The sequence below is a fragment of the Gorilla gorilla genome, chromosome 10 (assembly GCF_029281585.2).
Source record: "Gorilla gorilla gorilla isolate KB3781 chromosome 10, NHGRI_mGorGor1-v2.1_pri, whole genome shotgun sequence".
Taxonomy (NCBI): domain Eukaryota; kingdom Metazoa; phylum Chordata; class Mammalia; order Primates; family Hominidae; genus Gorilla; species Gorilla gorilla.
The window spans coordinates 42,447,390-42,469,236 of NC_073234.2; the positions used below are offsets into that span (position 1 = coordinate 42,447,390).

General features: G+C 39.3%; 1 protein-coding gene across 2 annotated transcripts in view; it reads left to right on the forward strand.

Moving 5' to 3' along the window:
• Nucleotides 1–21,847, forward strand: part of LRIG3 (leucine rich repeats and immunoglobulin like domains 3) — a 48,472-nt gene that overhangs the window by 11,347 nt on the left and 15,278 nt on the right. For both annotated transcript variants that reach the window (XM_004053475.4, XM_055359223.2), the window contains exons 4-8: nt 18,534–18,665; nt 19,192–19,335; nt 20,368–20,511; nt 20,858–21,001; nt 21,394–21,537. In XM_004053475.4, coding sequence (XP_004053523.1) covers nt 18,534–18,665; nt 19,192–19,335; nt 20,368–20,511; nt 20,858–21,001; nt 21,394–21,537 — 708 coding nt within the window. The remainder of the gene's footprint in view (nt 1–18,533; nt 18,666–19,191; nt 19,336–20,367; nt 20,512–20,857; nt 21,002–21,393; nt 21,538–21,847) is intronic.

The window sequence follows — 21,847 nt, forward strand, 5'->3', positions numbered from 1 at the left end:
GGCACATATTTACCAAATCCTACTATGTTCTGGGTACTGTTCTAAGATTAGGATTCAGAAAGCAGACAGGAATCCCTGCCCTCTATAGCTGACCTGCTCATGGAAGGAGAAACACAAAAAATAAATAAGAGACGTGATCAGAAGGGGATTAAGTGCTGGAGAGAAGCAGCAGGGAAGAGGTGTAGGAAGCATGTGGCCAAAGAGGGGTTTTACAGTTTTAAATGGGGATGTAGAGAAAGGCTTGCCAGGAGGAAGATACTTGAATCGGGGACTGAAAGGGAGGGAGGGAGTTGTGTGTGTTTCTGGGGACATTGAGTCATCTCTGCTGAGCCTGCCCTGCCACATTCAGGCCCATCTTACCTTGTATATCCAACTTACGCAGTAATTAAATAATTTTGTTATGTTTTTCTCCTCTGCTGTATTTTGAGGCCTCTGTAGCTGACTCTTCTTTTCCTCAGCACTTAATGCAGGTATATGGCATAAGTTAGTGCTTAATTAATGTATGAATTACATTATCTATGAATGTATGAATTAAAGAATACTCATGGAATAACCACATGCTGCTGCACTTAGCGTAATTCAGACAGATCTCCTTCTATACACTTAGTTTAAACCAGTGGCTAAAGATTTACGGTGGCAACAGCATACCTATGTTTTACATACCTTGTGTTCAACTATGCACGCTTGAGAAAATAATAATGATTCTGACAATAGCAGCAATAATTAAAAGGAAAAAAAGAACAAGAGAAGTCACTTAACACAAGGATTCAGCTGACCACCCTAGCTGGTGAGTGCATGCCCTGGAGTACGTATGAGGTGGGAAATAAAAGCCCCCTTTCCCATATGCCTTTCTAAGCATGAATATCTCAGCCCACTGAGGGTGACTTTGGTGTTCAGGCATACAGCTTTTTCACAGCCCCTGTGCCCTTCACATTTCTGAACTACTTTAACAGGCCCTGAACTAAAAATTTAACATGCACAACAGTGACAAAACCCTCCTCTTTCCACATTGAAGGAAACCCATCTCTTCCCACACTGAAGGAAAACTGCCCGTGTTAGATTCATTGAGAGGGGAAGACTGTCTACATAAAGTACCTTGCTGGTGTCGTAAGAGATCTTCAAGGGTGTGTTGATGATACATGGTTTTTCCGCCATCTGCTGGCTTGGAACCTAATGCCGCGAGATGTGGTTCCATCACATCATGCATCCTTCTGTATTGGAGATGCTTTGGGGGTGCAGGAAATTAGGACAGTCATGCCCATTGCTGTGCTACAGAGATCAATACTGGGTGGTAGGGAGTATTGGCAATTTGTATGTCATTAACTATAGTTATTGTAGAATCCCAAGGATGGCAATTTTTCTTTTCCAGTTTTGAAGCTTTCACAAGCACAGCATGTGTAGTCTCTAATGACATGGTCACACATCTCCTTCCAGGGTCCAACTTTTATCTTAGCGAGCTCTCAATCCCCTCAGCCCACTACAGTCTCAGACACACAGAAGGTGCTCACTAAGAATCGAGTAGACAAGAGAAATCACGGGCCCTTGTGCGTTAGAAGAGAGCCCTGAGCTGGGAATTGGACTCACAGATGCACAGGTTTTCGTCTCGTCTCACACTACTAACCTGTCTGACCTTAGACAGACTTAATTAACTTTTCTTTGTTTATCTGTGAAAACAGTCTAAGATGTCTGCCCATCTCTCTCCTGGGGTTCCGGTAAAGGATCAAATGGCATAATGTACATGAAAGAGTTCTGAAAGTGTGAGTGCCGGCAGCTGCTGCTTTTGCATTGTGGTGGGCTTGGCAGAGGAGCAGAGACTGGAGGCAGTGGGCCAAAGTGGATTCTTGAATGGGAGGGTCACAGGAGGAATGCAGGATTTAGAAACATTATCCTGGCAGCAAGAGATGAGGGAAGGAAAAACCATTTTGCATTGGGGGTGAATTTTCAGGAAAACTTCTCTCTTCATGGTTCCTAATAATTTTGGTGGGTACTCAATTATAAATAACAACAATATTTGTAGCCTGAGGGCTTGTGTATCTATAAGGTGAATTTCAAGCTCTTCAGAATGCCCAGCAACAATGCCTACTGTGTGCTAAGTGCTAGGGAACAAGGAAAAATAGGATTTGGCCTCCACTTTCAAGGTGCTCTGAACAAGAGAGAAGACAGACGGTAAAGACATAGCACACGTGGAGTGTGCCTGGGACAGTGGAAGATGCCTGGGCACGTACCAGCACATAGGTTTCAGGATGTGTGGAGCGTGAGGGGAAGTGAGGTGGAGAAGGAAGGAAACTTGTGTGAGTTTGCAGGGATCAGCTCAGGAAGCTTCTTCCATGCTTAGGTGGTTTGCATGTTTGGGGAGTCTTCATTGAAGACTTTTTTTTTTTTTTTTTTTTTTTTAAAGCAGGGGAATAAAATGACTACAGTTAAGCAAAGAATCTACTTTTCTCCTTGTGTTTGATAGTACTAAAGGTCATTTCATTTTCATTCATTAAAGTCATTTAATTTTCAAAATCAAGTGGATAAAAACAAATAAATGTGGCTTTGATAATAATTTTGACTTGCCAAATGCCTCTTTTCCATTGACCCCTGGAGCTGTTCAGTATTGTGAGCCCTACTATGTGTTAGGGCCACATCTCTTTTTCTCACAAAGGGAAACTGGCCACGAGGTGGGAGTCATAGGAGCGTTGGCTTATGAATGATGAATAGGGTAGAGTTGGCCATAGTGATCACAAATCAGATCTGCAATATTCTGCTATTTATATACTGAACCCAGCACCATATTAAGTGAGAATTTCATTCATAAGCGTGCATTTCTCATTACATTCCAAAAATCAGACCATGAAAAAAACAACTTTGGGAAACATTTGAGAGACTGTTGCTTGAGTACATGGCACAGAGTTTATTTAACTCATCAAACTCAACATATAACTTTAAAGTAATATTGATATTTTAATATGCTCTGAATTCAGAGGTAAAGTTGCAAAGAGGGAAGGCAAGCATTAAATGTGTTTTCAAGTGAGGGTATCTCTTAGTAACATGCAGTAGAGCGCAAATAGTTGCTTCCTTTTTTATAAAAAGGGAACTTTCATAACTCAGTATTTGAAAAGTGGTCATCAGTTTTTCATATTAATTATGGAAGTTGAGGAGCAGCTTTAGCCACAGTTAGAACTTAAGTTTCTGGGGAAATTGGAGAGTTTTGTTTTTATTAAGTGGACAGAAACCATATCCCATCCTTATACTCTGATCTGAGTATAGAGAAACCCATGGAATTTGACCATCTTTACTGCCAAATTTATCTAGAACGTGTGCTGTCCTGATGCAGATGAATGGGCTGTTTGCTTCACATGTAAAGGACATCATTTTATTAGAGGTTGTCCTAGTTCATTTTCTGTGCTTATAACAGAATACCTGAAACCTATGCAGAAAGCTATACAGAATACCTGTAGAGTCTTTAATTTATGAAGAAAAGGAATTTATTTCTTATTGTGGAGGCTGAGAAGTCCAAGGTTGATGGGCCTCATTTGGTGAACCTTTTTGCTGGGGGGGACTCTGCAGAATCCCTAAGCCGGTGTAGGGCATCTTGTGTCAAGGGGGCCTGAACACGATAGCTCAGGTGTCTCTTCCTCTTATAAAGCTACCAGTCTCACTCCCATAATAGCTCATTAATCTATTAAACCATTAATTCATCAATAGACTAATCCATTCACGAGGGTAGAGCCCTCATGACGCAATCACCTCTTAAAGGGCCTATCGGTACGACCACATTGAACATTACATTTCAACGTGAGTTTTGGAGAGGACACATGTTAAAACCACAGCAGGGGACTGCAACCTTCACCAGTACATACAAACCAGATATTACATTTAATGGAAATAAACTTATGAAGCTCAAGTCTTACAAAATAAACACATAAACGTCTTAATATGATAAGTTGTAATCTTTTATTGGATTTTAAATGTTTATAGATGACTTACACATAAAAGAGAGTTTACTATACACAGAGCTGTATTTGTGACAAACACTGTAAGTTTATCTTCACATTTAAATATAAACTGGCCCCCAGAATTCAAGGTTGCTAGGTTTTTGAATTCTCAATTTAGAATGACTGTATTTGACACATAAATTTGTAATTGCTGCATGATTCCTTAAACCCTTCAACAGTTCCCATTGCTCTTAGGTGAAGAAAAAAATCCTCCTCAAGACGTACAATGCTCTGCATGATCTGCATCCTGTTGGCCCATTGAGCAGTCTCTGGAGTCACTCCTCAGTTCTCCAGATGTGCCAGGTTGTTCCAGCCCTGTGTTCTTTTGCATACGTATTTCCCACTGCCTAGAATACTCACCCTGCCTGCACTGTTTAAATCAGACTCTTAGGTTTCCCCTTATACATTTTTATATCTTCTTTATTATAATGTCTACTTTATCATCATATAAGTAATTGTATTTTTTACTCATCTATTTGTTATTCTTTTAAAAGTTTCCCCCACCAAAATGAAATTTTACAGCAGCTGAGATCATGTCTGTTATTTTCTCCATTGCAACCCTGGCATGTAGCATAGTGCCTGGCCCATGGTGGATGCTCAGTACATGTGTGTTGGATGAATGAATGGATGGCTTAGTCCAGATTAATATATATGGGTAACTTTTCTGTTCCTGTGTCTCCATTGTTTTCCTTAATAAGACTTGGTTTTTCTAAGGTAATGACAATTTTAGATTTGACAATGACCCATTTTGGGCAACCTTTCTGTGGTGTTTCTTGAAGCCCGTAAAATTCATTCCCACCTGCATGACTTGACTTTTCAGTATAGCTTGCCACAGAAACTCTTGTATTACCGATATTTATCCTGAACCCACACTATTCCCTCATGCCCTCTCTCACCTTCATTCTAGTAATAGCCATTTCAGTTGGTGCTTTAAAGTATCAGGTACAGCTTCTACCAAGAGACTTCTCTGTGCCAAAAGGAGACTTGTTCTACCAAGAGAGACAAGACAATAAAGCTACAGCCAGTTTCTTTTCATGATTGGGATGGCAAGATTCAACATGTGTCTCTGTCCTGGCCTAGTTACTTTTCCCCCTTCTCTTCCTTATTTTGGTTTCTCAGTTGTCTTCTATAGGGCAGAGGTTCAGGGTCCTCGTTTGATAGAGACCAAAGCAATGAAACAGAGCTCTAGCAGTACCACCTCCTCTCTCTTTGGCTGAAAGTTGCTTAAGTACTAAATTTAAAACATGAAAGAAAAGGCAATTCTTCACAGAATTGGAAAAAACTACTTTGAAGTTCATATGGAACCAAAAAAGAGCCCGCATCGCCAAGTCAATCCTAAGCCAAAAGAACAAAGCTGGAGGCATCATGCTACCTGACTTCAAACTATACTACAAGGCTACAGTAACCAAAACAGCATGGTACTGGTACCAAAACAGAGATATAGATCAATGGAACAGAACAGAGCCCTCAGAAATAACGCCGCATATCTACAACTATCTGATCTTTGACAAACCTGAGAAAAACAAGCAATGGGGAAAGGATTCCCTATTTAATAAATGGTGCTGGGAAAACTGGCTAGCCATATGTAGAAAGCTGAAACTGGATCCCTTCCTTACACCTTATACAAAAATTAATTCAAGAGGGATTAAAGACTTAAACATTAGACCTAAAACCATAAAAACCCTAGAAGAAAACCTAGGCATTACCATTCAGGACATAGGCATGTCTAAAACACCAAAAGCAATGGCAACAAAAGCCAAAATTGACAAATGGGATCGAATTAAACTAAAGAGCTTCTGCACAGCAAAAGAAACTGCCATCAGAGTGAACAGGCAACCTGCAAAATGGGAGAAAATTTTTGCAACCTACTCATCTGACAAAGGGCTAATATCCAGAATCCACAATGAACTCAAACAAATTTACAAGAAAAAAACAACCCCATCAAAAAGTGGGCAAAGGATATGAACAGATGCTTCTCAAAAGAAGACATTTATGCAGCCAAAAGACATGAAAAAATGCTCATCATCACTGGCCATCAGAGAAATGCAAATCAAAACCACAATGAGATACCATCTCACACCAGTTAGAATGGCGATCATTAAAAGGTCAGGAAACAACAGGTGCTGGAGAGGATGTGGAGAAATAGGAACACTTTTACACTGTTGGTGGGACTGTAAACTAGTTCAACCCTTGTGGAAGTCAGTGTGGCCATTCCTCAGGGATCTAGAACTAGAAATACCATTTGACCCAGCCATCCCATTACTGGGTATATATACCCAAAGGACTATAAATCATGCTGCTATAAAGACACATGCACACATATGTTTATTGCGGCACTATTCACAATAGCAAAGACTTGGAACCAACCCAAATGTCCAAGAATGATAGACTGGATTAAGAAAATGTGGCACGTATACACCATGGAATACTATGCAGCCATAAAAATGGATGAGTTCATGTCCTTTGTAGGGACATGGATGAAATTGGAAATCATCATTCTCAGTAAACTATGGCAAGAACAAAAAACCAAACACCGCATGTTCTCACTCATAGATGGGAATTGAACAATGAGAACACATGGACACAGGAAGGGGAACATCACACTCTGGGGACTGTTGTGGGGTGGGGGGAGGGAGGAGGGATAGCATTAGGAGATATAACTAATGCTAAATGACGAGTTAATGGGTGCAGCACACCAGCATGGCACATGTATACATATGTAACTAACCTGCACATTGTGCACATGTACCCTAAAACTTGAAGTATTATAATAATGAAAAAATAAAAAAAGAGAAAAGGCAATTATAAATATAAACACCTGCTTTCTAATACTTAAAATCACCTGCCTGCCATCTCCCTGTCTCTCATATAGCTTTATTGAGCAGATAGAGCAGTCTCTAGAGTGAGGTGGAAGGCAAAATGAAATATTAAGGTAACATTCATGCTGCAGGTACCATACAGTGTACGATAAACATAGTAGACATTCTTCGACTGTCATTTGTAGTGTGCATGAGCAATTTTAACCATTTTTAAGGTAAGAAATTATGAAATAGAATCAAAATGAGCATTTTTTTTACATTTTTTTTTTGAAGAATAAGATGCTTTTGAATTGAGTCACATCGCTTTGTGATCCCACACAAAGTATCGACCTAGGATAGAGGACAGTACTCTTCAAAGATGAATGGATGTTTACAGACTCAGGGAAGTGGTCAATTAATTGTATAAATCTCTCTTTCTCTTATTCTCCTCTGGCCTTTCCTGTCTTAATTTCCTCAGTACAGTTGCCATGTAAATTTCAAAGAAAAAGTGAAAGGAGTTAGGAACAGCTTGCTGTATTGTATTATATAACTGGTTATAACCCATTTGTTGATAGTTTAGTGCGTTGTTGCATAATTCTAGTAACTTGGAATCAGAAGAGACATTTTTCTCTGTAGAGAAATCCCTGGAAGGGTGGTTGTCTGACCGCCCTCTCCTTAATCACTTCTAAGAACGAAAGCTCATTCTTGGTGAGCAGCCTTTCCGTAGTGACTAATTCTAATTGCTAGGTCTTGTTATACGTTAAGCAGAGGTCTGCCCTTCAGCAGCTTCTACCTGTTGTTGTTCTGTGTGCTAGAGAGAGCAGTTCTCTTTTCTGCATAATTCTTGTGAGTCTTAAAATATGAGATTTTCTTAAAGCATTCCTTTCTCCTGGGTTAAATTCTCATTCCCATTTCTTGTATGACATGAGGTATAGACAAGTGCTGTCCAATGGCACTTTCTGCAGTGATGGAAATGTTCTGTATCTGTGCTGTACCCGGTGGTAGCCACTAGACACATGAATATTGAACACTTAAAATGTGGCTAGTGTGACCCAGGAATTGAATTTTCAGTGTAAATTTAAATAGCCACTCATAACTAGTGGCTGTTATACTGGAAAATGCAAGTCTAGAGCCTTAAAGTCCGCTCCATCACACACCTGTCTGGCATGGCAGTATAAACACAATGGCCAGAACAAGGTAACTGAGCTGTGGTCTGACTTATACAGAATATGGTGGGGTCATCTCTCAACCAGAATACCAGACATTAATGAAGTTTCAGATTATATTAGCATTTTAAGTACCATGTTGTATTATTGGCTCATACTGAGTTTGTAGTCAGCTGTTATTAGTAAGCTTGTTGTCACTTTTCATAAGAATTGCTTTTACATGGGCCTTGTAAAAATGCTTGATTAAAATTCCAAAACACTGCCTTATCCCAGCTCAATTCTCATCTTGCTTTTTGAGCATATTTTAGTATGTTGAGAGGTTTTGGATCACGATTCATCAAATATGTGAATTACACTTTTAGTTTTGTGGCATTTGCACTTGGTCATTCACATCTCTATGTTCATACAAATGTCGACAGCACAGGGCCACAGTAGCTGCCACCAGCTGCTTCCCTAAAGGTTAATGCCAGTCTGTGAATAAAGACAAAGGATGTGAACTAACCTGCCTATGTGATAATTGTCACCACATTTTCTATGCCTTATTCACAAGGACAAGATAAATACTCGGGTGAAATAAAGCTATTCTGTGTCTGCATTCTAGTCCGTTGGTCTGTGTACCGTATCAGAAAATAAAATGAAATTAGTTTAACTGAATGTGTTTATATGGAATCAACTGTCTATATGATAACTGATGCAGTGTTTTCTGGTTTGTACTATCATCTGAAGTGAAAATTCTTTATGTAGGCTAATTTTAAAAAATACACAAATCTAAGTTGAATTTTTTTTCAGTAAAACAGACTATAGTAACTTAATGGTTTTATTTTGGTGTTTAGAGAAAAACTGGTTTCATTCATTGAATTTCTACTGAAGGCGTGCTATTAAGCATGATGGACTGAGTGCATTTATTTCACTCTGCTCCTTCCTAAAATCCCTTTAAAATAAAGGAATAAAAAAGTGCATGCCAACGGGAGCAAAGAGAAAATAGAGAACATGAAGAGAAGATACAGTTCAAATGAAAGATGCCATACAAATTTTGCAAGCAAATGGATAAATTGTAACTGATTTAAAAGAGAGAAAAAGTGAAGTTGATTAAAAAAAAGGTGCTTGAGAACCTCAAAGTGGCTTAGGAATTTAGAACCTATAAAGATGGGAGTGCAGAGTAGGACTGAAAACAGGATTGGTTAAAACTTTTGTATAGGAGGATAGAAGTAATCAGACCTCCAGGTTTCCCCTCCAAAACTCAGCCCAGTAACTACCTTTCCCATGACACAGAGGTCTGGAAATTTAATTTTGGGAGACCTTAAATAGAAAGTACCTGGGATTCAGGACAGAGGCCCAGCTGTGCAGGGGTAATGATTGAGGGGGGGCAGCATCTTCTGAAATCAGGAAAATTAAGTCAAATATGAATACTGAAGGCAACACCCCCAGCCCTCAGTTTATTTCCTGTTAGCCTTCCCAGATGGTAGCATCCAAGCTCTACTCACCAGACTGGAGATTGGAGAATTTGAGAGAAGATTCACAGAAACTGACATGTGGCCATTTCGTCCTAAAATAGGTCCCTCCTTCACCTGTGCTGGCACTCACCATTCAACAAGCCCATACCACGCACAGCCCTCAGAAGGCTTTTAGTGCTTTTTATTAAGTATGAATGAGTAGCCAGTGATCATCAGACTTTTGAAGACGTTTCTAACAATGAAGTCAGAGTTTGAAACAAATGAGAAATGAGAATCAGAGATAAATGGAAGGAGAAAGGAACATCAAAACAAATTTAATATCTTTGGAGAGAAAAGAAAAGGTAGTATGTCCACAAAATCAGAAAAACATGATGAAAAAAACAGTAAAAGGAATATTCAGAAAAGTTAAAAACACAGTACCAGACACTTTAAAAAGATAATAAAAATGTTGGGAGAAAGTTGAAAAACTCAGAAAAAAGAACCAAAAAACAAAGGTATGGAAATCATGGGAGGAAAAAATAAGAAAATAGGAAGATGAACTAAAAAGGCTAACACTTATCTAATTGGAATTTCACAAAGAGACGTCAGTGGAAATGGAAAGGAGAAAACTATGAAAGATACAAAATTTTGAATTTCCTGGAAGTGAGGAATATACATTTCTAGATTGAAAGGACCTACTGAGTTACGTCTCAATGAAAACAAGGCAAAGATGGTCCTATGAGGACTGTGCTCCTAGCACATCACCATCACCTGGGAACTTGGTAGAAATGCAACTTCCTTGGTCCCCACCCACACCCAGAGAAAAAGAAGCCCTGAAGGTGTGGGCTTAACAATCTGGTCTTCCAGAAGCCCCTGCCCACCAATCCTGATGTGTGCTAAAGTTTACAAAACACTGGTGCAGAGAGTCAGAATGGCCTCTGGCTCCCCAAGCTGGCATCATCCATGAGCAGTGTCTTCAAAATCCTAAGAGAGGCTGGGTGCGGTGGCTCCCACCTGTAATCCCAGCACTTTGGGAGGCTGAGGCAGGCAGATCACGAGATCAGGAGATCGAGACCATCCTGGCCAACATGGTGAAACCCCATCTCTACTAAAAATACAAAAATTAGCTGGGCGTGGTGGCGTGTGCCTGTAATCCCAGCTACTCGGGAGGCTGAGGCTGGAGAATTGCTTGAACCAGGGAGTCGGAGGTTGCAGTGAGCCGAGATCGTGCCACTGCACTCCAGCCTGGCAGCAGAGCCAGACTCCGTCTCAAGAAAAAAAAAAAAAAAAAAAGGGAGAAAAGGATTAATAACCTAAACTATACACACCCAAATTGTCCTGTAAAGATATTTTCAAACATGAAGTGACAGCTTTTACACATGGTTTCTTGCAAAGCTAACAAAAGATAGACCCCAGGAAAATGAAAGAGCAAGCCAAGAAAGAGGAAGACTAGACAGCCAGGTAATGGGACTCCCAGGAGGAGAGAGGTGAAAGAAACCCCCAAGAGGGAGGGTAGGTTCTACAAGAGGCTACAGTATTTACATGATGCAGTTGTATGACTTCTCTGCAGCAAATCTGGTCATTTGCAGTGTTTCTCATCCAGATCTAGAGTCACAACTCATTAGAGCTGGAAGAGATCATTTCATTTCATTTCCCTCTGTTTACAGGTGAGAAAATTAAGGTTCACAAAAACGTAGTAGATAAAGACCCAGAACCAGGAATAGAATCTAAATCTCCTCTCTGGGGAGCTGTAGTTTGAGTTACTGTGTCAGATCTTATCAGCAGGTTGATTAATATAGAGTATCACAGTTTTATGTTTACGCTTTCTGGCTGGCAGCAGTAATGGACATTTTGTTTTCTGATGTTCATATGCATTTTGAACAATAGCTAAGATAAATCCTTATGGTGCAATCTACAGCTGCTCTTGAGTGTCTGCACTCTAGTTTGTTCACTCTGGGGTCTTGTACCCATTCATTTTATCCCGAATTCTGGGGAACCAAAGGTAAATCAGAGGTTCTGTCCACTCGCAAGTAAATCACAAGCCTAGTAGGGGAGACTCAAACCAGATCAATGGTCTGATATGTGAAAATGACTGTGGAAGGCCTCTGCCCCAAAAAAGAAACAGTAAAAATTTTTAAGTTTACTAAATCAAAGTAGAGTCCATTTTTATTGTACATAAATTACTTCAGATTAAATATTTTTTCAATGTTTTCTTTATCCTGTTGTCTTCTAGGATTTGCTTTTCAAATTTCCATTTACATAAAGGACTAGATTGATTTATACTTGGAGATCAAAGAAGGGCTGTTTTGTATGTGGTGTGAATGGGGCTTTTGACTTATTTTTCTTTTATTGATTTTTTGTTGTTGTGTTAAGAGACAGGGTCTTGCAATGTTGCTCAGGCTGGATTTGAACTCCTGGCCTTAAGTAATCCTCCCACCTCAGCCTTCCGAATAGCTGGAATTACTTGCATGCACCGTGGAGCTTGGCTCATATTTCTTTTTTCATTTTTAACGTGTTATGACTGGTGCATGAATAAGACACTGATTATTGCAGGACCTCTATATTAAAATATTAATACGTGGCCATCTTTATTATGTTTGTGATCCAAAGGATAATTATATTTTATGTTGACCTGACTTTTTGCTGAAAGAACTGATTCTTTGCTTCTTACACCAACACTCGTTTGCTGGTTAGTGTCCTTAATTCTTCATCACGAATCTGTCTCCTTACACAGGTTTCCTCAGTTGGCTTTATTCTTTGATGCCACAGTACCAATGGACCAGTCTAAACATGTGTTCTTTTAATGAAACCTCTTAATTATCTTTTTAGAAAAGAGATGAGCAGTTTATTTTTTATCTATATGAGAGGAGTTCTTTGCTTGCCAAATTTCTGTTAAAAGTTGCCTGATATTATGGGGTGTTAGTTATTCCAGTCAAGATAGTTTTCAAGGAAGCTTTTCGGAGGGAGTGGGGGGTTATTGTTGGAAATATAAGTGACCTTTAATGTGTTTGCAGAATGTAGTGTTTTCTTTAACAGTTTGTAATTCCTTTATAAATGGTGCTAAGCTGGTTGTTTGCAAGTTATATATAGAAATTAGTATTTCCTTGGGGCCAGGCTTGACTGTACCAGTCAGTACATTTAATCTGCTTGCTCGATGGTTGTTTGTATGGAATGACCACAGATTCAGCAATTTGTTAGTTGCAGTCACTGAATTGGACTTAGGGGCTGTGGTTAGAGTGATGCATTCTAAGAAAAGACGGTATTGCAGACATAAAAAATGGCTTCACATTAAATTTCAGTGCACGCATCCTCTAAAAGGCAAATGCTGCATGCAGATACCTTCTCTAAATTGCCTAGATTGCATGTCCTTACACATCACAGCTGCAAGGTCCTAAGCTGCCTGTTATCCATGTACTAGGTAGGAGACAGCTAAAACTATTGACAGATATACCTTATTCAACAGGAAGCTACGCTTTGGTTGGTTTATGAATTCCAGTGTGAGAAAACCTGATATTCTGGTTCCTCACTAACAAAGAATATTCCACTCTGTGGTTCTCCTTTCAGACCCTGGAATTAAACTAACACCATTTATATCCACTTAAGAGAGCATGAAGGTTCTCTTGAGACACTTATGCTTTCTGGAGATTACAGTGAATCAAGAAGTAGAACCAATCATCACACTAAGTGGTCGTATCACTAACCTCATAAGTTATATTTGACTGTTGTTAATTTGGTCCAGATTTAGATTCAAGGCAGGTGTTAAGAGTATCCGAACAAACTAGCACAGTTCTTATATGTGAGAATAATGCACTTATCCATTTTCTTAGTGATTACAGATGCATTAAAATGCCAGTATTGGGCTTTTCTGGGCAGTAGCATCTCACACCTGAGCACAGGTGGACCCTAGTCTGCACTCTGTGTCTTAGAAAACCTTCCATATCAGAAGCACCAAATGCAATGGTAATGGATAGTGAATGAGAACTCCAGTAGAGCTGAACTGGGTCCCTGTGGCCAGAGGCTGCAAGCTGGAAGAGCTGATCCTGTATGTCAGGGAAGGAGAAAAGCACAGTGTGTGCCCTGGAAACCAGAGGAAGTGTGGTGTTTCGCCCCCCAAGTGGGCATCGAGGTCGCCCGTCATCCTTCTGTCGTCTGTCCTGCATGAAGTTAGGAGCCTCCGATTGGTGCCCTTGCACCTGGTCATGCCCTCCTCCTCCCAATCTTTCCACCCACAGCCATCAGAGTAGCCATTCTAAAATGTACATGTGATATTGTCACCCCACCATTTGACATCCTCTGGCCCCCTCCCCTCAGTTGATCTTGAGATAAAGGTCAAATGCCTGATGTGGTTTCCAGGGCCCAACTTGACTGCTGTCATCTCCCAGCGGCCTCACTCTTGAGCCTCTTCTTTCTCCAGTCTCCACCCGTGCACTCTGTACTTAGCCATCAGGTGTTCCTTCATTTCCTCTAAGGGAAGCTTTGCTCTGCTCTCACTTGCCCAAATCTTTGCCTCGGCTTAGAGCACTAGCCTTTACTGTCCCTTGCTGAGCTAACTCATCCCACAGATTTCAGTGTGGCCGTTTCTTCCCTTCCTTTGGGAAGTTTTGCTGACCTCCACCATTCTAGAAGTCTGTCCACAGTACTTCCACTGCCCACTCTTCCTTTCCTGTCGCTGCACTTACCGCACTGGACAGCTCCCTGTTGCCTGCTATCCTCCCCACTAGACTTTAAGCTCTGTGAGGTCAAGGGGCATGTCCATCTTGCTCATGTAGAACTCCAGTGCTCTCAGAGTAAATATCATCAGATGAAAATGGTAAGCCATGTTTGCCTCTGCATTTTAAAGGTATTTGGCAAAGTTGGCTGAAAAGTGAAATAGGCAACAAAATGAAACCATTATCATTGGACCCAAGAAGCTGAGGCCAAAATACCTGGTTCTCCTGTTTTTCCAGTGGCCTCTTAGAAGCCTGAGGGAACCATCTGGTGTTCCTGACCAACCCAAGTCCCCAGGCCTGTGTGTCCACAAGGGACTAATTATACTTCACTTCAGAAATTAGTTAACCATGGAACTCCCTGTACTATCAACAAACATAGAAGACCAAAATATTCGTAGCCTCTAAGATGGATTTGTACGAGACTGAAACACCTTCCAGTATTTACAGTTTATTTTGTGATTTTTGAACAATGGAAAGATGGTATTTCCACATTAAGTAATGGAAAAAGGTATTCAGAGTTTCGTTTTTGTTCAAGCGTTGCACATTTCCTGCCAAAAATAGTAATTAACTACAGTGCTTTTTAATGTGTTGATCAAGTTTGGCATTTATTCCTATTTGGAGAAAAATGAAAGGTGGGGTTGAGTTGAATCTCTGTCTACTAGAAGTGGGTATTTTTGACCAACTCCATAAAATATGTTTTTTTTTTTTAGGATTTTAGATGATAAAAAAGATTTTTTAATCTAGCTTTTTTAAGGTAGTTGTCTCCCATTTTTAGCCCTCTTTATTATACAAAGCAAGTTTTTTGTTTGTTTGTTTGTTTTGTGTTAAACTGTTATGGTGTATATCAGGTGGTTACTTGCCAGTTAGTCTGAGAGCTAATAAGAAACGAGTATTTGGATTTAATTCAGTTCCATTAGGACAGACTTAAATTTTTGTGATACAAGGACTATTATTCTCACAGTTGTAAGGGATTTTTGTGCTAGGAAGCAGTGCTGACAAAGACAGCACTGTGCACGCTCCATCTATAACTGAGCACTTTCACACTGCAATTTAGGAGGTGTGCAGTTCAGGAAATTGCTGGCTTTGGCTGGAGCATACTTTTACTGCAAGGAAAGTTTTATTCGTCACTCAAGTAATTGGCAGTTTTAATACCTTGTTCATAATTACCTTATAAACAAACGAATATATAAACCAAAGATTGTATGGTCTGTTATCTAACTGGTAGCCTTATTTGACCAACGTGATAAACACCTGTGGGCCTCCCTGCCTCCCCACCCCCAACTAATTTGCTTTATTTATTGGACACATCCATAGCTGAGTGTTTTGTTTTTGTTGTTGTTAAATACAAGTGTAGCTATACTTGCCTCAGACAGCCTGGGGACCAAAACCAGATGCAAAGTTTGAAGGGAGATAGGGCTAGGGATAGGGGAGGGGATAGAGAGAGGGGCACTCGGGCACTTCAGAGTGATTCCAGTGTTTGTAGGAGGACGTCCTACTAATGCAAACATTTGGATTATGCATTTAAGAGAAAACTTTTGTCCCCTAGAGCAGTGTGGTTTTATTTAACCCACACACCCTGACCCTAAGGCCTTGTGGCTTGTCTCCTGGATGGAATCCATCTCCGGGACCTAGGAATTGACTAATTGTCTCACTTGCATTACCCTATACCTCACAGCTAGATCAAGGACTTTATACACAGGCAAATCCAGATGTGGGAAATGGTCAAAATCAGAGGTCATGGCTGACTTGACTCTAAACAAAAGCCTCTAAGACTTTATGGGAATCTGAAGGGCTTGATATTCATTTGTGACTTGTACATGGGACTGCTGAATCGTCTCTTTTTTAAAACTTTACTATTATCATAAAGTTCAGCTCTTAAGATATACGTTATCTATGCTAGTTACCTGACATTAGATTTTCTGATGACTTGGATTTTAAAGTTGGAAAAAGACAATCCACCCACAGTCCTTAAAAATACTGTTCAGAAGAGTTTTAACAATATTTCGAGAAGCTTTCTTAATTTGTTCTTTAAATTTAAAATGTATGCCCGTTTTATCCCCTTATTATTCTCTTGTGAAGAAGGTGGCACCTGACAGAAAGTCGGCCATCTGACTCTGGTAGATGGTAAATACATGCAAGCCCTGGGGCCTCCTCTCACCTGCAAAGTGGGCAAGCACAGATTGGGAGGGCCTCTGTTCTGGGGCATTCTTAATGTTGGCATGATGATGGCTCAGTGAGCCAGGGTAGATTCCCAGATCAGTTTAAAACCAGAAGTTCAGCATTTTTGCAAGGTGGGAAGTAGCGGCCTTTTCAAGGGAGGTACATATCTGCATAAGAAATTAAATGCCAGAATATCTTTCATACTCTGTATTCTGTGAAAGAAGCCTTAAGGGATTGCTTTAGGAACAATCAGACTTATTCTTTGAGCTGGCTCGGGAGTGCTTGAACTTGTTAGGTGAAAAGCCCTAATTTTAAGATGTTTTGTAATGTCTGTACCAGAGAAATTTTATTATGATTAAAGGGCATAATATATGAAAAGTGTTTAGCATAGGGCTTGGCACTTAATCGATCTTCAATATTATTAGATTTTATACACATTCTAAGGGTGATATATAGAGAGAATTCTGCTTCTAAGAATATCTCAGTATGGCAGAGAAGACCAGTGGTGTAAGTTTGATGTCAGCTTGCAGCACAAGATTTTGTGAAAATATGTAAGAGGTACACCTCACTTGGGAACCTACTGTGATAGTGAGAGACTGATGAGTTATAATAATGCAGAAGAGCTCAGAACACTGTAGAAATCCAGTTTTGGGTGCAAAAAGTACACAAGATATATCTTGTAAGTTTTTTTTTTAATCGAAGATTAACTGCAGACCGTGTACAAACACCAGTGTGTGACTTATATAAGACACAGAATTCTGTTTAGAGCATTCAGATTGTTTCATTGTTTCTTGCGTTGTAAAGAGGAGACCTTTCTATGATTTGTAGGTATCCTTTCTACCTTGACGTTATTTTCTCCTGCCAAAAGATGGTCTAAAAAAGACCAAACTGCCTGATCTAATATGACAATTAGGATGGCTTGCACATCCGTTTGATTGCTATTTTCTAACAAAATTGTCATTTAATGCTGCATTTTCCCTTGGGAGTTACTATATTGATTGATGACTTTTGAAGAACTTTGAAATGACCCCTTTTTTTTTTTCTGTTTGTTTCTTTCCATTTGTTCAGTATAACAGTCACCAGTAGAACTTTAAACAATGGTAGAAGCATTCTGTATGTGTGCTGTACCATTTGATAGCTACCAGGAGTGGATGGCTATTGAGCACTTGACATGTGGCTACTGTGACTAAGTAGCTAAATTTTAGCATTTAATTTGAATTAATTTAAATTTAAAGAGCATCATGTGGCTAGTGGCTGCCATACTGGACGTCATGGTCTGATGTTTAAGACTTCTAATGTAAAACATGTCTGGATCTAATTATGCCAAGGGATTATTCAAACTGGAGTGCTCTTCTTATGTAATACTTTTGTACTGTTGAAAGGGCTGGAGCATATTCATTGGTATTGAAGACTATGGCAGTGCCTTGAAACTTGCCATTTCTTAAAGAAAAGAGGATCTCTCTAGCATGGTTCTAGAGAGATCCCCAATCTGACAAATATTTTAAATTCATTGGCACCTGTAATATGGGCACTTTTCAAGAGAAGAATTGGAAATAGATTAGGAATCAAGAAGAAGGAATAGGGAATTAACTCATGAGTGCCTGGTATGCCACCTTGGTGTTAGGCATTTTGTATACCATTTAATAAGGAGAAGGGAGCAGAGCTGTTAAGAAAAATAGCCAGGTGTGGTGGCTCACACCTGTAATCCTAGCACTTTGGGAGGCCGAGGCTGGAGGATTGCTTGAGGCCAGGAGTTGAGACCAGCCTAGACAACATAGTGAGAACCCCGCACTGTACAAAAAAATTAGCGAGATGAGGTGGCACTTACCTGTAGCCCTAGCTACTTGGAAGCTGAGGTGGGAATATTCCTTGAGCCCAGGAGTTTGAGCTGCAGTGAGTTATGAGTGTGCCACTGCGCTGTAGCCTGGGTGACAGAGTGAGACCCTGTCTCTAAAAAATAACAATAAATAAAAATTTTTTAAAAAAAGAAAAATAGGATAAAGAAAAATCAAACCGCTGTCTTTAAGTGCATAGCATTTAGACAGCCACAGCTGCCAAACAGAACCCCAGATTTATATAGGAATGTTTTCCACATATTTGAATATTATGATTTATGATTTAATGAATAACTTAAAATGGCCATAGTATTGCTCTTTAACTTTTAAAAGTACTGTTCAGATTAATCAGTTCCACATTTCTGAAGAACCAGTCAGGAATAGAAAATATTTTTCTTCTTTCAGATTGTTGTACCGTTAACCTTATTAACTGTGGTTTCTTTTAATTCTAGGGCTGGAAACAGGATTGTTGAAATACTACCTGAACATCTGAAAGAGTTTCAGTCCCTTGAAACTTTGGACCTTAGCAGCAACAATATTTCAGAGCTCCAAACTGCATTTCCAGCCCTACAGCTCAAATATCTGTAAGTGAAGTTTTCTTTAGCAAAAACTTTCACCTGTAATGAAAATATTACAATGAAAAAATAAGATATAACAAACTTTGTCTACTTTACTACTGATGGATTGAAAGTATAATTTATTGACTTGAAATTTGCTGTAAGCTCGAACGACCACAATCTTCAGTTTATTCTTACACTTTCAGATTACAAAAAATTACATATTTTTTATTAGAAAACCTAGATGGTGTGAAAAATGCTCATTTTTAAAAAAAACAATCAAAATCAGACCATTGCTATGTTTTGTTAATAAATGAATGTCATAAAAAGTGGATATTTATAAAAAAATTTTGCATCCGTCACATATTTTAATCACTCTTTTCCCAGCAATATGTGTGAATCTTAACATCTGTCCTTGAGGACCTAAAAAGTAATTATTTTAAGTTTCCATTGATGGTTAGGTTCTCTGGAGACTCCTTCTAATACAGAGATGGCCTGCACTTTAACTTGCAAATAAATCAGAAGGAGAAGCTCATCTTTAAACTTTAAACAGGTATCTCAACAGCAACCGAGTCACATCAATGGAACCTGGGTATTTTGACAATTTGGCCAACACACTCCTTGTGTTAAAACTGAACAGGAACCGAATCTCAGCTATCCCACCCAAGATGTTTAAACTGCCCCAACTGCAACATCTGTAAGTAAAATGTCCTCTTGGATACTGTTTCTCACCTCCTCCAAACCCTTGGTGTCTTTTCCTTAAAATCTACAATGTGGCAAAAAGGAGTTTAGGAACAAGGATGTAGCTGCCTTCCCTTTGAGAGTTGGAGCTGTAGAATTTCCGAATGGGAAAGAGCCTGAAACATCATCTCGTCACCTCGTGCCAGCTGCTGCTTGACAAGACACGTTAGATTTTTACTGAAAGAGTGAACAGTGTAATCGTTGAACAACGCTGGTACAAAAGTGCCATTGTGGCACTGAAAAAATCCGAGGTCTCAACAGCTGTGGTTTATGAGAATAATACCAGCAACTCCAGGAGGCTCTGATAGCTTAAGTGGCTGTAAAGATCTGTCTCGTTAATAATGGTAGAGCGATCTGTGAACAGACTCCTGCAATAGGGCAACTTTGGCTGCACATTACAAACACTTGGGGAGCTTTTAAAAAGCTCACTGCCCAGGCCACACCTTAGACCAATTATATTAGGACCTCTAAGGGTAAGATCTAGGCTTCGGAAATTTTTAAAACTCCCAGGTTGCGTCCAGTGTGCAACCAAGGCTGAGAACTACTGCCTTAAAGAGAAAGCATTAAACCTAAAAAGAAGGGTGAAAGATAGTAACTGACTTGTAAACAGATTGTACAGGATAAACTTGAGGCCCAGCTCCTTGATAGACCTCATGTTTTAGTGTAACATTCAATAATTTCATTCTGGATTGTTTAAAAACAAATCTTAATTTGTTTGTGTCTATACTGAGTGGACAAGACTTTAGAAATTAAAGTGCAGTCTAGTTTCAGTATTTTATTATTCCAAAAACACATGACACATTTCAGTAGGAGATTCACTGCCTGCTTAACAAATTGAAATTCTTTGCAGTAAAAATGTTGAGAAACTGAAAACACTCTATGTAATTGAACACTGACTGGTTGAACTATATTGTAGTAATGACACATTTTATTACTACCTCCAGAATTTAATTGTCATATAAGCTAACTCTTGTAATACTCAATTCAGCGAATTGAACCGAAACAAGATTAAAAATGTGGACGGACTGACATTCCAAGGGCTTGGTGCTCTGAAGTCTCTGAAAATGCAAAGAAATGGAGTAACGAAACTTATGGATGGAGCTTTTTGGGGGCTGAGCAACATGGAAATTTTGTAAGTGTGGGTCATCACAGTTCCTACTGAGGTAGTATGATCATAGAATGCTCAGTGTACATTCAGCAGGTCTTATGTGAAATCCTATGTTAAAATCTCATCATCCACAATCTTATTTATAATTCAGTATTCAGTTTTGATTCAGGTAATGTGATCGATAATTTATAAGTACCTAAATTTAGTATAGTATAGACTATATAGTATTTTTTTGCTGACGTCTTCATATAACAAAAGCTAAACATCTAATAACAATAGGAATCTGTAATAGGTTGTAATCATATGTCCCCTTTGAAGAGACTAGATAATGAAGTTTTGATCCTGCTTTTGATTCTTACTGTAAATGTAGGCAGCTGGACCATAACAACCTAACAGAGATTACCAAAGGCTGGCTTTACGGCTTGCTGATGCTGCAGGAACTTCATCTCAGCCAAAATGCCATCAACAGGATCAGCCCTGATGCCTGGGAGTTCTGCCAGAAGCTCAGTGAGCTGTGAGTTGCCTTTTATTCTCCTCAGGTTTGAGAGCAGGGATCATGCCAGGGCATGAGCTTCTTACCACTGATCTGTGAAATTTTCATAACAAAGTTTCCAAGGTGACAGCTTTTTTCACATGCAACCTAGTCTTATTTTTGTTGTGATAAGTTGAAGCCAGTTCTACTGTTGCAGTTCTATGGCATGTTGGCAAAAGCAATGATGGTTATTTTCAAGTAAAGAGAACGTATTTTTTTAATTACTGATATTAGAAATATTTACTTGGGTATTATTAAGGCAGAATTTAAAAATAAGGATTAGTGTAGCTCATACAGTACCTGTCTTTTGGAAAACAAATCATTGTGTTGAATTGAAAAATAAAAGCTATTGCTTTTCTCTTTTTTCTTTACAGGGACCTAACTTTCAATCACTTATCAAGGTTAGATGATTCAAGCTTCCTTGGCCTAAGCTTACTAAATACACTGCACATTGGGAACAACAGAGTCAGCTACATTGCTGATTGTGCCTTCCGGGGGCTTTCCAGTTTAAAGACTTTGTAAGTTACACGTTTTGCTGTCAGTACACGAACGTAATTGGTTCCTAAATGTGCCCACTTTTCTCCTAGCAGATTTCCTTTGTTGTCAAGGAAATGCATACAGCCTCAGAAGTAGTATCTTAATCTTTCCCAGATCAGTTTAATTAAAATGGATCCATTTCATCCATATGTGTTTCGTAAAGGGATTAAAAAGGACAGTGATCAGTTTGTTTTGGTGATTGCAGTGAACCTTCTCAGGATCTCCAGGAAATTGGTAACTGCTTAAGAGGGGAACAATTTTAAGTCCACTAAGTTTTCTTTGTAAAATACA